Raw genomic sequence first — 15,607 nt, forward strand, 5'->3', positions numbered from 1 at the left:
GAGATTTGCACAGAAGTGGGATGAGGGAGTCACTGACAGGTAATTACTGCTATTAGCAGCAATCCTGGCTGCTGTTGGAAGGTGCCCAACACAGCCACACATTAGAGCAGCTCCTCTCCTCATCTCTCCCCTTCACAGGAACCATCATCCACTGCTTGCTCTGTGTCCATGGACATGTCCTGGCAAGCTTTGCTCATTCTGAGATCAAAGACCACTCTTCAGTTAATGGGAAAAAGGATTTAGGTATTGTACTGTAGCCAACTCACCTGCCTAAAGCTAGGTTAACTACTTCCTTCAGGTAGCCTCAATAATACACTCTTTTCACTCCCCAAGATGCTGCATTTTCTTGTAGGGCAGAGGCAGTTATGTAAAGATTTATGGTAGCTTCTGGAATTCTGTGAGCAGAAATGTCCTTACAATTCATACCGTTGGTGGGAACAGAGCATCCAAATGTCTTATATGGTTGCATACTCAACAAGGTGGGCCTCAGGCCTGAAAAAAAGGAGAGAAGAAGCAAATGGAGAAAAAATATTTTACATTCTCATATCATCTGCAAAAACAAATGAAAAATAAGCCTCTTTGTAGATGATCTATATTTTTAAGATCTAAAATGCATGGGTTCACAGACAGCATTTAGGTAGTATTGTGTAAAGAAAGCATCATGAAAACAGCAACGTGCATCATCAAGAGAACTGGGTAAAAGAGATGTGCTGCATACACCAGGATGCTTGCAGGTAGCACAGAAATGCAGCGGGTTTCAGCAGATCCAGAACAAAGGTGCAGGTGTGTGGGAGAGCCTCTCCTTAGCACCAGCTGTGTGGTGGCACCAGCCTAGTTAACCCTCAGCTGGAGTCAAGGGGGAAGGCACGAGAAAATGCCCCATTGCCCTCCCTGCAGCCAGCCAGACCATGCCCAGAGGAATCACTGAGCTCAGACACCAACAGCACCCTCTGCCAGATGTGTACATGAGGCACCATGCCTGAGAACCACTTTCTGATGTTCCGCTACAGCCCAAGGTTCCTCAGAAAAGAAGACTTAATCTGATTGTTTCTCCCCAGCCTTCCCCAAGTCCCATTGTGCTGGGCACTTTGAAAACACAACTTTTCAGAGCTGGCAGTTGTCCCTCCCTGCTGTGCCCTGTTTGGTTCGTGTCACTGCCAGCCCCTCCCCGCTCTCAGCAGTGCTGCTCCAGCTGGAAGCTCCCCCAGCACAGCCCCGTGCCCAGCAACACGCTCTGCTTCTGGAGGACTCCACAGCAGACACTGCAATGCATTATTAATGTGTTACCTTGGATGACAAACACGTATCAGCCATGGACAATTTTGCAGAGGACAGGTAAGTATTGGTAATATCTTCTAGCTCAGTGCTGAAATGATCAGAATCCTTGATGACATTATAATTTAGGGCCATGCTGTAACTGGAAGATTTCTTCTCCTGTTTCTGCTGGTAGTTGCACAGTTTCCTGAAGGCTGCTCTGAATTTCTGTGACATGAGATTATAAATTACAGGATTGATGGCACTATTTAAATAAATACAGATTCTGCAAAATAGCAGGAACCAGTTTTCTTGGAAGGGTCTGGAGAGAAAGGAATTGACGACAACCAGGGTGCGGTAGGGCATCCACAGGAATGCAAATAGGATCACAACCACGGCCAGCATCTTGGTGACCTGAGGGGGACAGAAGAGGGGCACGAGGTTAGTACTCCCCTTGGAATGAACACGTGCTTCTTACACATCTAGGGCCAAACCAAAACTCTGGACAGATCCTTCAGCAGGAATCTCTGATAAATATCTGATTCAGAAATATTTTCTACAGTAAGAAGTACAAAACCCTTAGCTTCAAATTCTTCCTAGATTTTGTTAAATTACTCTTTCCAGATGATACCCCAGTAAGATAACTGTTGTAGACCTTGGACAGTTCCACTTCTTGTGCTGGAAGGTGGTGTTGATTCAAATGGGAAAAAAAAGGATAGAAAGTATTTTTTTTTCCCAAACACAATAGAGCTCTTCCTTTAGACTAACATAGCCTGTAGAGTAATTGAACATTAAGCCTTTTAGGTTATCTGGTTTAACAGTTAGTCTAAAACAACTTCTTAAAGCCATAAATAAGAAAATGAAGAGAACAATTAGATTAATTTCTATTCCTCAAATCCTCAATATTTAATTAGATCTTCATTATTTGATGTTTACTCTTAAAAGTGAAATAAAGTTTACAGAGCCAGAAAAAAAAGATTTATCAATAAAACTTGATTGTTAGAAGAACTTTATTCTATTATGTAATTTTCTTTTTTCAAAAAAAGAACAACCTTTGGGAATACCCAGGAAAGCTGAAATGAAGTGAACAAGAAACAACAAAATATTATTTAAACCCACTTAAAAACTATTATTTTGGAAATAATTAAGTTCTAATGTAGACAATATTCAGCAGTATCTACATTAACAAAAGTTTAAGAGATATTAATAAAGAAGGTAGAAAGTGACAGAAATGTGACATGGGACAGAACAGTGACATAGCCTCGTGAATGTCAGGAGATGACTTGGTTAACCATGTGAAATAGAAAGTATTGGCACACATCTTGGTGAGCTACAACTGCTTCTTTTGATTGTAGACTGATAAGAGTTTCAAGAGGAGATAACTCCACTAAGATCACTCACAAACACATGATAGTTTTAGAAGCAGGTTTTAGTTTGAAGTTGAGAGTACACAACTCTCCTGTCTTTTGACCAGATAAGCTCATTATATAGAAACCTGCCATCACATTGCCCAATGAATGTATTTTCTGCTGTCTATCTAGAAAGACACACTTTTAAGCTATTTTTTTTTGGGTTTGTTATAGGTATTATAATAAAAAATGTGATGAAAATCAAAGTTACTCTAAAAATTGATGTATTTTTATCTATCAGTCTTTAAATGTACATATTCAAAGACTACAATTTTATCTTGTAGTTCTCTTCCCCTCACCCTTACTTTTGATTTCTCTACAGCTATGTTCAGTGAAAATAAAAAATAGGACTGAGAAATACTATCTCCTTATTTGTCACTTGACTGATACATTTCATTATGACTTCTGGACTGTTTTTTTTTTCTAATTTCTGTGCACAGTTGTTGTAATAGAATGAAATACAAATGTGAATGTTCCAGGTAATTCAAATCTCTTCTTATCTCCACTTCTGAAAGGGCCATTCCTGTGAACATGGTGGCAAAGAGAGAGTTGACCCAGTACTGACCCACTCTGGCTCTCATCCCTCCAGTTCAGCTCCAGCCTGTGCCTCCACACTGAGCAAATCCATTCAGAGGAGAACAATCATTCCCCACAGAAAATAATCCACATTTAAAGGAAGAAAACCACCAGTTGTGGAGCCTGGGTGAACAATGGGACAAAGCCAAACCACCAGATGTATTTCATCAACTCAGGCATTCAGTGCATAACAGCCTACACAGGCACCAGAGTACTTTGTTACCAGAGGCTCAGCAGGGCACTCCGTTATGGTACCTCACAGTCATTGGCAATCTACATTTCTTTCAGGAAAAACTGCTCAGAGGATCATTTGCAGTGTTGCAGCTATCGGCTTGAATCTGGACTAGAAGTAAACTATTCTTACTGTCAAGGAGGGGGTAATTCAGAGTTACACAATTAACATTGTACAGCAATGAAAAAAGACTCTTACTCCTGAAGTGACTGTATCCCATAGACCCAAATATAGATGTTATATATGTATGTTTGTATATATGTTTGTATATGGGCATTTTGTATATGTTTGTATATATGTTTGTATATGGGCATTTTATTTCTAACATCATAAGCTTCTACTGCTGGAAATGAAGCACTCTGCAGAGCTGGTTTCCATTTTGCTCAGGTCAATGAACCAACTCACGTACTCATATGCCTCCACAGAGTCTTCATTCAGTGCAAGAGAAGAGGCAGAACCCATGGGTGGCATCTCTTGGTGGTTCAGTCCATGCAGGACAATGAGGAGAATTCACTATAATTCTAAACTGCCTGCAGTACATATCCTTCCAAAGCTGCCAAAAACAAAAAACCTCTCACAAGATCTCTATTGCCTGTCAGAAATTCAGTTCCCTGATCCATCTGAGCAGTTGTGGCTGTCTCTGAGACACACGATGAGGCCCTGAGTTCAAGTAGTTATTTGACCATTGGTAAATCCTCCTTCAGCTGGCTCTGGAGTGGTTCTTCATGCTCAGCTACCTCAGACCATGACCCATGTGCAAATGACAGCAGCTCTGGCAAGGCTTTCTTTGTCCCAGCGTGGGGGTTGTCACCCCACTGCAGGGTGAGGCACCACTCAGGACTCCTGACACAAATTCATTTCAATTTGCTTTATAGGTGAACCCATTATCTAAATACATGACTGAGGCCAAAGCTGCATTCTTATCCACACCAAAAGTCTTTATTGCTGAAAAGAAATCATTTAGAGGAAGGTTTGGTCCTCTTTGTTTAAGTAAATGCCATATCCTTTTTCAAATCACTTCATGTGGAACAGAACTAAGTATATATTGGGAGAAGGCTAATTATTTGACATCAGTGGAGTGCTAAGAGGACAAATTTTAAAAGAACATGTTTTTTAATACCTGTAAGCATAGACCAAAGCTCCCTGAAAGCAGCAACCCTACATCCTCAATTCACTGCTCCAGAGAAGGCAAGCACATACTGATTGCTCTTTTCTTGTGGATGTGCACTGTATGTCCTATGTTCAGGGTACAAACTATTCTTAGTTAGGGAGATTGAAAACATGGTGAAAAGACATTGAGCAATTTCAGCTTAGTCCAAATTTCAAGTGTAGTTCGAATGATAACAAAGGGCTTGAGATTGAATATGGTCCTGGCTGCATATAAACATTCTTCAAACCCTGTCTTCTTAGTTCTGAGGATGTTCTAAAAAATATTTAAAATAGATTTTACTAAACACAGCCCCAATATTTTGATTCTGAACTAGTATCCTCCTTTTCCTTCCTGCTCCAAAAGCTTCTTATTCTAAGGAAGTGTTTTTTATAAACATTTTCATTATCCTGAAACAAAGTTTAGTATGGCTTCCTTCTCCTTTGAGTACTAATCTCTCTGACACTGATAGGTAAAAGCAATAGTCACTCTGGTGTTCTAAAGCCATGTAACAATATCTTCTTGTGCCTGGTCATGTTCATTGCAACACACAGAGATTGTATATCCCAGTCCAGGATTTCATGATCAAAAAGAAGTTGTGCAATGAGGAGGAGGATTAAATAAACAGAAGGATTAAGGTCTTGATATACTAACACCACAAGTGAAACCAAGTGATAAGACTGAGGATTTATGTAAGCCATACAAAACTTATCTTGCACTGCAAGCTGGAATCTGTGCTTGCTCTGCTGTGAGAGAACAGAGGGATTTCTCTGGTGAGCAGACCATCACAGACTGCAACACTGTCTAAGAGAGGGCTTTGTCTAGAGGGCAATCTACCTTTTATAACTGGCCATGATAGCCAGGATGACCTTAGATGATTTGATTGGACTAATCAACTAACAATGTGAGTAATAACACGCATACTGTTAAGTGAGCTGGATTCCATCTCAAGTATAAACCAACATGTTTGCTATGTAAGACTGCATTTATTTTTCTCAGTCCCCTTGATATCTGAGGAAAGAGGAATTCCTTTGGGAAAAGCATGAAACCTACATGCAAATATGTAATTCAGTATTTGTATTATGAATGGAAAAAAAAAAAATTCTGGGATCTATGGGCTGCAGGACCCACACTGGAACAGGGAAAGGGTGAGAAGGAACGAGTGACAGGAGACCAACCTCTGCAACCTGACTGCAACACTCTGTCCCCACACTGCTGGCTGCCTCAGGGAAGGGTCTGAGTGTAACTTGTGGCTATAACAACAGGCAACAAATTACCAATATTAATTTTCCCCAAGTCGAGTCTGCACTGCCCATGACAATAATGGTTTGTCTGCCTGTCCTTGTCTTGGATCATGAAGAATAGGAGTACTTCCCATTCTCAGCTGGAGCCAGCACCTCTACAGAAAAACTCATGCATTTAATTTTATAGAAATGTTCTTGAATAAATATGAGATCTGCTACAGAAGCAGGAAGTGCACGCCACATTTTTGGTCACCTTTTCTACAGATCACATACTGGATATTCTACACTGCTCAATCCCTGTAATGCAAACACAGGTCTGGGAAGACAGAGTTTCACACTTCAGCAGGGCTCATTGTCAGGCCAGACTGTATTGTCAGCTATATATGTCCTCAATGTGGCAGGAAATTTTCCCTTTTGTGTCTTACTAACTGTTGGTATTCTAGATTTTTTTGAATATGTACTTTTTTCTCATTTTACACTACTACCTATCTTTTGCATGCTGAAATTATACAAAAAATATTAGTAATTATGCCATGCTATCCTCGCTTTTCTTCCTGTGTTGTACTATATGCAAATTCTAGCTTTACTTGTAATGAGGCTGCTTTAGCAATCAGGTTGCTTAGGCTTTTAGAGAAAGTCTTGCTGTCTTTACAAGACATAAAAGGTATCACATTATAATCTTCACTTTTTGGTTTCATAATATAACTGTCATATTCATCAGTGTTCAATGTAAAAGATTTGTCTGTTTTTTAAGTGAGACTAAGCACATGTAATCAAGCATAAAGTGATATTAAGAACTTCAAGAGCAGATTATCTTCTACTAATTAATGGACAAAGGAAAACAACATTAAACACTTCTTATCTGACTATTAACTATAATTGGCAACATAATTAAATATAACCTAGCCCACGTATTTCTGTTTTGTGTTTCCAAGCATAGCTCTAGTGCTCTCTCAGGGCTCAGTGCTCTAGCAGGCAGCTCAGTTAACTTTTGAGGTTTTTGCCATCTCTGTCATAAGAGAACATGGTCCCTCTCACAAACAGTAGAAATTGATGGAAAATAAGAAGAATATAAAGAATAATATCCCCAGAGCCAGCTACCAAGGATGCACCCTGTGTTTCCCACCACTGCACCAGCTGTGCTACCTGCTGCACACCATGTGGTTTACTGCAAATAGCCAGCAAAGAATCTACTAACTGTATTCCACTGGTATTATTACACACAGCAGCACACATATTCAACAATATATAAAGAAGCTAGATAAAACCTATGCCTCAGTTTTGCGCCATCAATACAAAAAATATTTTTTTGAGAGACAGAGTAACAAAGATATTTAGCATTTACAAAGCAATTTATATACAGACTTTCTTCAACAGACTTTTCACAGGAGAGTTAAGAGACAGGAAAATTTACAGCTTAACTGCATTTGCTGAGTGATATAGTGCCTTAGCTGGGACTCAACCTCAAGTCTCTCAAACTCCCAGGCTAGTTCCTTCCCTTCAAATCTCAAAAATAAGTCAAGAGTCACTTTGTGTATTTGACAAAAATACTAACAAGCTGTAATATAAAGAAACTATAGTTAAAAATGTTTCATTCATAACTGACACTTCCTAATTGCTTTCTGATATAGGAAATAAAATACTGTTTCTTTTTTTGGTCATTGCAGTAGGTAATAATGTACAGGCAAGAAAAACCCCATATTTTTACGTATATGTGTATGACTGATTTTAAACTTGACTACTTAGAAAAAAGGAAGAATATGTTTTACCTCCTTCCACAGCTTCAGACAAGTGAGCTTTAAAACAAGTGGTTTCAGAAAGATATTTCAAATAGTTGATCCTACCTGCCTTCGAGAAGCAATAGTGCTATTGAAACTCCTGTTAGTCATCTTGGAATTCACGGGCTTGCTTTGGTGAGCCACATCATTCATCCAGGTCTTAGAGTTTTCTTTTGGGTCTGAAGGGATGGGGTTCAGGAACAATATTCTAGCAATTAGGCCGTAGAGGACAGTTGCCAATACCATTGGCACTACATAAAAGATACCAAAGTCCATCATGTAGATAGGAGAGTAGTAGCTCCTGGAGACCTTGTAGCCACAGGACACAACAATCGTCTCTTTGTAGGCTACTGTGTTAAGGTCTAGCAAGAAAAACCAGAGCATACAGTATATGGAGGTGAAAGCCCAAACAAAAATAATTATCTTTCTGGCCCTTGAAAAGGTGCACAGGAGCTGAGCTTTGATTGGGTGGCAGATGGCTATGTACCTCTCGATGGTGAAGGCAGCGATGGAGAAGGAAGAGGCATTGATGCCCAGGTACTGGAGATAGGTGATGCAGAGACACCCGACGTAGCCGTACACCCAGGATCTGTACAGGCTCTCTGTGATGTTGGGCAGCCCTGCAGCCACAAGCACCATGAGATCTGCCATGGCCAGGCTCACCAGATAGCAGTTGGTGGGGGTTCTCATGTGCTTGGTTCTGAGGACCACCAAAACCACCATGATGTTGCCCACGATGCCCAGCCCGCAGATGAGGAGGACCAAGAGGATGGTTACCACTTGGTATTCAGCTGTAATGCCCTCCTGGCTTGATAGTGGCAGCCCAGTCTGGTTCTGCTCCTCTCCTGTGCCATTCTCCATCTTCACCAGCCCGCTGCTGCTCCTGCCAAGCACTCGATCAGCACCTGCTCCCCATGGTCCCCTGCACAATGGTCAGTGGAGCAGAGAGTGGGTGAGCTGCAGCTCCAGAACACGTTCTCCATGTGGTCACAGTCCCATTCCTGTCCCGTCCTCCACTCCCCCTAAAGCATCTTTCAGTCTTTGTAAAGTCAACTATCAGGTGGGTTAATGCCTCTGAGACTCCGGCAAGCGCGCTACAAGTGAACAGGCTAAAAGGCTCTTTTCTCACGGCTGCTTTGAGGCATTCTGAGAAGCCAGCCGGTGGAGGTGGGGGTCTCCTGCCTGCAGGGGGGGAGCAGAGCCCCGTGCCCCGGCACTGCTGAGCCGAGCCGGGCTGAGCCGGTCCGGGCTGAGCCGGTCCGGGCTGAGCCGATCCCGGGCTGAGCCGGTCCGGGCTGAGCCGGTCCGGGCTGAGCCGGTCCGGGCTGAGCCGAGCCGGGCTGAGCCGATCCCGGGCTGAGCCGATCCCGGGCTGAGCCGGTCCCGGGCTGAGCCGATCCCGGGCTGAGCCGGTCCGGGCTGAGCCGAGCCGGGCTGAGCCGATCCCGGGCTGAGCCGATCCCGGGCTGAGCCGGTCCCGGGCTGAGCCGATCCCGGGCTGAGCCGGTCCGGGCTGAGCCGAGCCGGGCTGAGCCGATCCCGGGCTGAGCCGATCCCGGGCTGAGCCGGTCCGGGCTGAGCCGGTCCGGGCTGAGCCGATCCCGGGCTGAGCCGGTCCCGGGCTGAGCCGATCCCGGGCTGAGCCGATCCGGGCTGAGCCGATCCCGGGCTGAGCCGGTCCGGGCTGAGCCGGTCCCGGGCTGAGCCGATCCCGGGCTGAGCCGGTCCGGGCTGAGCCGAGCCGGGCTGAGCCGATCCCGGGCTGAGCCGATCCCGGGCTGAGCCGGTCCGGGCTGAGCCGGTCCGGGCTGAGCCGATCCCGGGCTGAGCTGGTCCGGGCTGAGCCGATCCCGGGCTGAGCCGATCCGGGCTGAGCCGATCCCGGGCTGAGCCGGTCCGGGCTGAGCCGATCTCGGGCTGAGCCGATCCCGGGCTGAGCCGGTCCGGGCTGAGCCGATCCCGGGCTGAGCCGGTCCGGGCTGAGCCGGTCCGGGCAGCGCAGCCCCGGCCAGGAGGAGCCGCAGCGCTCCGGGGGTGGGGACAGCAGCTGCAGGTGAAACCGGAGCAGAACTTCCCTGCCTCACGCTGCTCTCCCTCTGTGCTCTCAGTCAGCTATCATGACAGCATCGATCGCATTGATCCACACCGGCAAACAAAGGAGAGCTGACTGGCACTAAATTGCACTGATTTTTAGAATTCTGACTGCCGCCGTGCCATTGTGAAAGGAATGGCGATTTGCACTTGCCTCCTGCTCTGCAAAGAGTTCTAATAGTCTCTTCAGGTCTTTACGGACACAAATGCATCCCAGCTTTTAAAAATAGCAGAAAAAAATGTAGGCCTTTTTTTTTTTTTTTTTACTTAATAGAAAAATCTGTTCAAAACCCCTATCACTACAGCTATCATCACTCCTGAGCCCTTTCAATTCTTCTTTGAACTGCAGCAGAGCAACAATAAACTGATCACAACACAAATCGCTTCTCAACGAGAGCAGTCACACACAGGTGCACGAGTGCAGGCACACAGCACACAGAGTGTCACCAATCCACCACTCTTTCCTCAATGCACATTCTCCTCTGGTCGAATAAACACGGGTCAGTCAGTCAGGCTGTGTAAATTAGACAAATCAAAGGCTGGTGGAAATAACTGTATTGAGCAGTGCAGATGAAAGCCCACCAGTTCAGTAGCCCAGCTGCATCTGGAGACTGCACTTTCCTGTCTCACTTGCTATCTAAATGCCTTAGTGAGAGAAACAACAGCAAACCCTTCTGTAAGGCTCTGTGAAAGTGCCCTTGTCAACTCCCAATCACAGTCCCTCAGCCCACCACTTCTCCTTATACTATTGTGTTAAAAATTTGGAGAGCAAATTTGTCTTTAAATCCCTTATTTTTCTGCATTTAGGGGAATTGTTTTTGCTCTTTGCTCGGGAACAGTTCAACAAAACAAAATGTTGCACAACTGAGGAGAGGCATCTTGGATTTCAAAACAGACTGTAGTGTTTAGCACTGACATATGTTTGCAAATAGATTTTAAGTAGACTTAAACAACAGGTGGTGACAAAAAGAAACTATCACCTGAATCACAGCTGAAAATCAGACTCAAACAATTCCAGAGGATTGAAGCCACTCAATTAAGTTTTCCAGTCATTTTATTCCATTTGCCTTTTCACATCCCTGTTATGATCACATACTTTTTATCTGGAGATCCAAAATACTTAATGAACTAAAGCAAATATTATTTTACCTGTTTAATAGATTAAGAAACAGGAGTGAAAACAATTAGATGTTTTTGCCAGACATCTTGCAGTGGCCTGTGGGAAAATGCAGGTTGCTGATTACTTGACCAACAGTGTATCAGCAGAAACATATAATTTTGATTGTCCTCCATACCATCTGCAGATGCTGTTATTTTGGACACAGTTGAAAGAGGAAAAAGGTCAGCACTAGTGTAATGCCTGAGTGTCATAAAAAATATTCTTCCCAGCCCCTTTACAGTCCACAACATTTTGTCTTTCAAAAGGGACAGATTTCCCCTTAGGAATGCATGTTTTTAAAGCTGTGTGACTACAGTGGGGGTAGCCCCAGATGTTCAAGCCCATAGCATAAAATGCATCATGAGGGGGCCCAGGACTGAGAGATCACAGAGTCAGTGTCAGCACTCAGGGACCCAGCAGGGATCAAACCCAGCAGGGCACTGAATCAAAGATTCAGTCCAGCAAACCTAGTGAGATGGCACTGTGGATAAACTTCTCAATCCTCAGGGACCCCAGTTGAATTACAAGTTTTTGGCACCTCCATAGACTGATTTCTCTTTAAGGGGTGACTGATGTCTTTCTGTCACACTGTCACACCATGAAGTCTTGAAGCTCATGTTTCTTGCCAGCTTATGTAGCTGTATGTTCTGATTTGGCCTGAGAATTAGCACATCTGAGGGCATGTAAGTGTTTACAGTGCAGGAACAAATGGCTGAGAACATGGCATGCAGAGAAGCTGTGGAATATTTAAAAGGCCAGGACTTTGAAGTAAATACTGGAGCTCTGGAAGATGTGCAAGACATGTATTATCTGATGCTTGCCTCATTCTTCTACATCTGCTACTGGGCTGTGTCAGTCAGATAGGGTAGATTGTCTTGTCTCAGTCACTTTTTATGACTTTTTATCAAGTGTTGCATTCTGGTAGTGAAAAAGGTGTAGAGTTGTCACTGCATGTCTATAAGGAAGTAAATCTACAGCAGGCATTCAGAGGATTTTATCAAAATTTTAATATTTTATCAAAAATAAGTATTTTATCAAAGTATTTTTATGAAAATACTATCAGTATTAACATACTGAAACATTAACATACTGATAGTATTAAGATAAGGAAACATTTCCCTTTTCTTTTTGTAAAATACTTCCACAACCTACAATATTTCTGTAAAACTTGCAGTAATTGCAGAAGGAATTTCAAGACTGGAAATATATATTCTGTGGAATTAGAGCATCTGGTGCTGTGGATTTCACTGAAATATATGATGCACTTTGCCTGATACATTCAAATTATCCTTTCAACATAATTATCAGTCAGAGATCAGACACTGAATGTGGGAATCAGTAAAAGACCAATCTTTTCTCCCAGCTGATTCTTTGTTAATGCAATCCTCAAAATGTGCTGGCTAGTTTCAAAAGCAGTTCAGAAGAATACATGCAGGCCCAGCAGCTGTGCCAGGGAAATTTTGGCAGCAGATGGAACAGAGATTGCTGTGAAACCATTACTGCATATCTGTTACTCCATTTTATACCTGTACCTGTTGGTCATTCCTTGTAGAAATGAGGATAGGTGCAGGTTTGCAAGTCAACAACAGCAAGCAGGAGAACAAGCCCTGCGAATGTGCTCACTTTTGCCAATGGATTTCTGCCACTGCTACTATTGGGGTAGGAGGGAGAGGGGAAGGCATGTTGACACCACCTGTTCTATGGACACTTAGCCAACAGTATTCTTGTCCAAATTGTTTTCCCATTTGTCTCAATTAAAATGCGTCTCTTCTCACTTGAATCACAACTAACCCATAACAAACTGTCTGGTAATATTAGGTGCACACTGAGGTGGAACAGTGAATCATTATAAACAGCTTACTCCACTAGTTATAAATCATTCTTAATTCTATTTCGCTAACTCAGATCACTTCCCCAGTAGGCTTTTTCTTATTTGATAAACAACTCAAAAAAAAAAAAAAAAAAAAGGCAATTTCATAGTCTATTACCTCCTGTACTCAGGGTTCATAAAAAATCACAATTAAGTTGGACTCTTTACTCTGTGTCCACCTCTGATGGAGCACAGAGCACTTACTGATGTACAAATATTTCCAAGGCTGCATTTTTGGAGAACAGAAGCCATCATTGGCAATTGCTTTGTTACCATCCAGAGGCTGGCTTTTAACATTTGTAACTAGCTACTGGCATGATCAGCTCCAAATGTGTTTGGGAGATTTACACTTGACATAGTTAAATATTGTAGCAACTGTGGTCAGCTAGAATTTATAGTCCTACAGCTGCTGTGCCACATAGCTGTGTTTTTGTGCTCATGTAGTGAACCTGTGGATAAGTGTGTGGTTCATGGGGGAAACCTGCACCTGGAAAAACCTTTTGTAAGTTAAGACTGTGAGGGAACCAAACCTATCCTCTGTGAGATAAATCTCATTACCCAAGGCAGGGATCCTTCTTTCTAAGTTATTTTTTGTTGCCTGTCAGTGGAGAACACTGAACTACTGCTGAAATCCTGGGTGGGTTTTCCAGACATGCCTCTGTGGTTTAGGACTGATGATGGGTTGGAGATCATAACTGTTTCTGACAAATGCTATTTGATTTAAGGGCTTTTAATCTTCATGAGAGTCTAAATCGTGTTTCAAAGGTGAGAGTCTTTGTATCATATTTCTTTTCTTTAAGTCTTCATTTTGGACTGATATTGGCTCAAGGCAAATGATAAAGAATCTTTAATTTACTTGTTTTGAAAAAACAATTGCCACAAAAATTATGAAAAATGGATTTAATGGCTCACATTTAGAAAAATGGCTCACACGGGAAATTTGGTTTATCTCTTGCCTGCCAACAAGGTCACTGGATCCTGTGGTTTGTTGAGACAGATCTGGGATCATGTGGCAAAGGAGGCTGGAAGAACTTTAGGAAGGCTGCTGGTTTTTTTTCCACTAATTTCTACCAACTTTTACACTTATAAAGTGTAAAAGGGCCTTATGAAGGAGCAGGAAATTTGTCAGAATAAATACAGAAAGACCACCCAAAGCAAAAATTAAAAATGGGTCTGGGAGACTGCATTTATGGGGGGTTTTATTGCTTAATTATTTGCATTCCCTTCAACTTCACTTCTTAAGGGACTATCAGCTAAGCCATAATTACCACTGAAAGGTGATCTGGAGAAAGAGGAGGTGCAGTTCAACAGGGAAAAACACAAAGTGGTTCACTTTGGCAGGAGCAAGCGAGTGGCCAAGTCTGTAAAAGCTGTTCATCTGACCCCAAGCCATGCAACCCTCAATACAAAGGTTGATGAGAAGCTGGTGTGAAATCCAACTAGCATCCAAAGTGTATGAGCAGAAGTTGGGTATTCTTCTAGCTTATATCATGTCTTTTCATCCTTTAAACATAACTATTAATGCTATTTGATAATGCATAATTTCAGAGAAGAAAACACATACTGTCAAAATCTGCATTCTTTCATATATGTACTTTAGGTTAAAATTGTTGCCCTTACTTAAAAAAAAACCCACAGAAAAGTCTTCTGTGATTATGGACAAAATTTAGATTATAATTCCAAATTCTTAATAAAAATAAAATTATTTTAAAATTATGCTGGAATCTCATTCTTTAAGGTTCAGATTCTATGAGCGCACTATGTTATAGGCATTAACACCAATTGCCTAAAGAAGAGATCCAATATTTGATACAAATAAAAAACATAACTGCCTAAAAGATAAAAGCAGAGTTCTTGTCTTTGGTGGTTATGAGTTTTAGATCTCACAGATCTCATAGTTTTACTTCAAGGACAGAACTTCTTAGTTCCTATGTAAAACAAATTTTCTGTTATGTGTTTGTGTCTCTAGAGAGCCTCAAGACAGGAGAATAAATACTCATCCTACCATGACCCTGAACAGAGCTTTTTCATAAAGAAAATATTGCTTGTCTATTATTCTAGGGGATAAAGTAATGAGTGATCAGACTGAATTTCATTTAAATTTGTAGTAGAAAGATGTCACAATTCATTACAATACCTGCTTTTTATGCTCAGAAGAAATGCAACACAAGGATATTAATTCACTCATTAAGATACTGTATTTCCAATAATGTTTAATGCAAACTCTTCCTAGCTGTGAAAATCACTGATCTCACCTAAGTACCTTGATCACCAACAGGCAGTCTGGCATATCTGAAATGAGATTCTCAGTGGGTTCAGCATGACAACCTAGGAGCTGGGAAGGAGGTTGACTCACTTGACATTGCAATTGACAGCTAAGCACTTCTTTCTTAATGAATAATAACTTAATAAAATAACTCAATAAAATTAATAACTCAGATCTTAAAAAAAGTAACAGGAAAAGAGTGTCAGGGACATCAACTCTCAGCTCATGCATTATCAGTGTGAGTCCAGACCAAGCACAGTCCAACAGCTCCCCAAGTAGGGAGGGAGAAGATCAGACCAGTGTGAGCCTTCTGGGTCCAGATCCCTAATTGATGTACAGCTTGGTAACTTCTTCCTAACCAGCAATGCAAAACTGAATTATCCCAGGAAGCACGTAAGCATCTGCTGTCTGACTAACCAGGTGTGCTCAGCTATTCGCTGTTGATCCCTGTAACCATGGTGCAAGACGTGAGTTCAGCACGTGGAAGACGGGAGTTGTGATCCCAGTGTACTACAACTTGGCAAAAAGTTAGGAAATGTTTCTGTCAGTCTGAGATGGTCAGCTGGGGTGGCTGGTTGTTT

The 15,607-nt window shown here is 42.3% G+C and overlaps 1 protein-coding gene across 1 annotated transcript; it reads right to left on the reverse strand.

The window, feature by feature from the left end:
* Window positions 1–1,275: 1,275 nt before the first annotated feature.
* TRHR (thyrotropin releasing hormone receptor) lies at window positions 1,276–8,501 on the reverse strand. The gene is made up of 2 exons (XM_063419920.1): window positions 7,707–8,501; window positions 1,276–1,668 (listed from the first exon to the last, which is right to left on the reverse strand). The coding sequence occupies exons 1-2, from the start codon at window positions 8,499–8,501 to the stop codon at window positions 1,276–1,278; spliced, it is 1,188 nt and encodes a 395-aa protein (XP_063275990.1).
* Between the last annotated feature and the right edge of the window lie 7,106 nt (window positions 8,502–15,607).

Source organism: Prinia subflava, chromosome 1 (assembly GCF_021018805.1).
Source record: "Prinia subflava isolate CZ2003 ecotype Zambia chromosome 1, Cam_Psub_1.2, whole genome shotgun sequence".
NCBI classification, from domain to species: Eukaryota; Metazoa; Chordata; class Aves; order Passeriformes; family Cisticolidae; genus Prinia; species Prinia subflava.

What these genes read in the sequence shown, in the direction of transcription:
- TRHR (XM_063419920.1), bottom strand. Translation starts at nt 8,501, where the DNA reads ATGGAGAATGGCACAGGAGAGGAGCAGAACCAGACTGGGCTGCCACTA. An exon ending in CTATTGCTTCTCGAAGGCAG is followed by an intron (nt 1,669 to 7,706) that starts GTAGGATCAACT and finishes TGTCCCCCTCAG; the next exon opens with GTCACCAAGATGCTGGCCGT.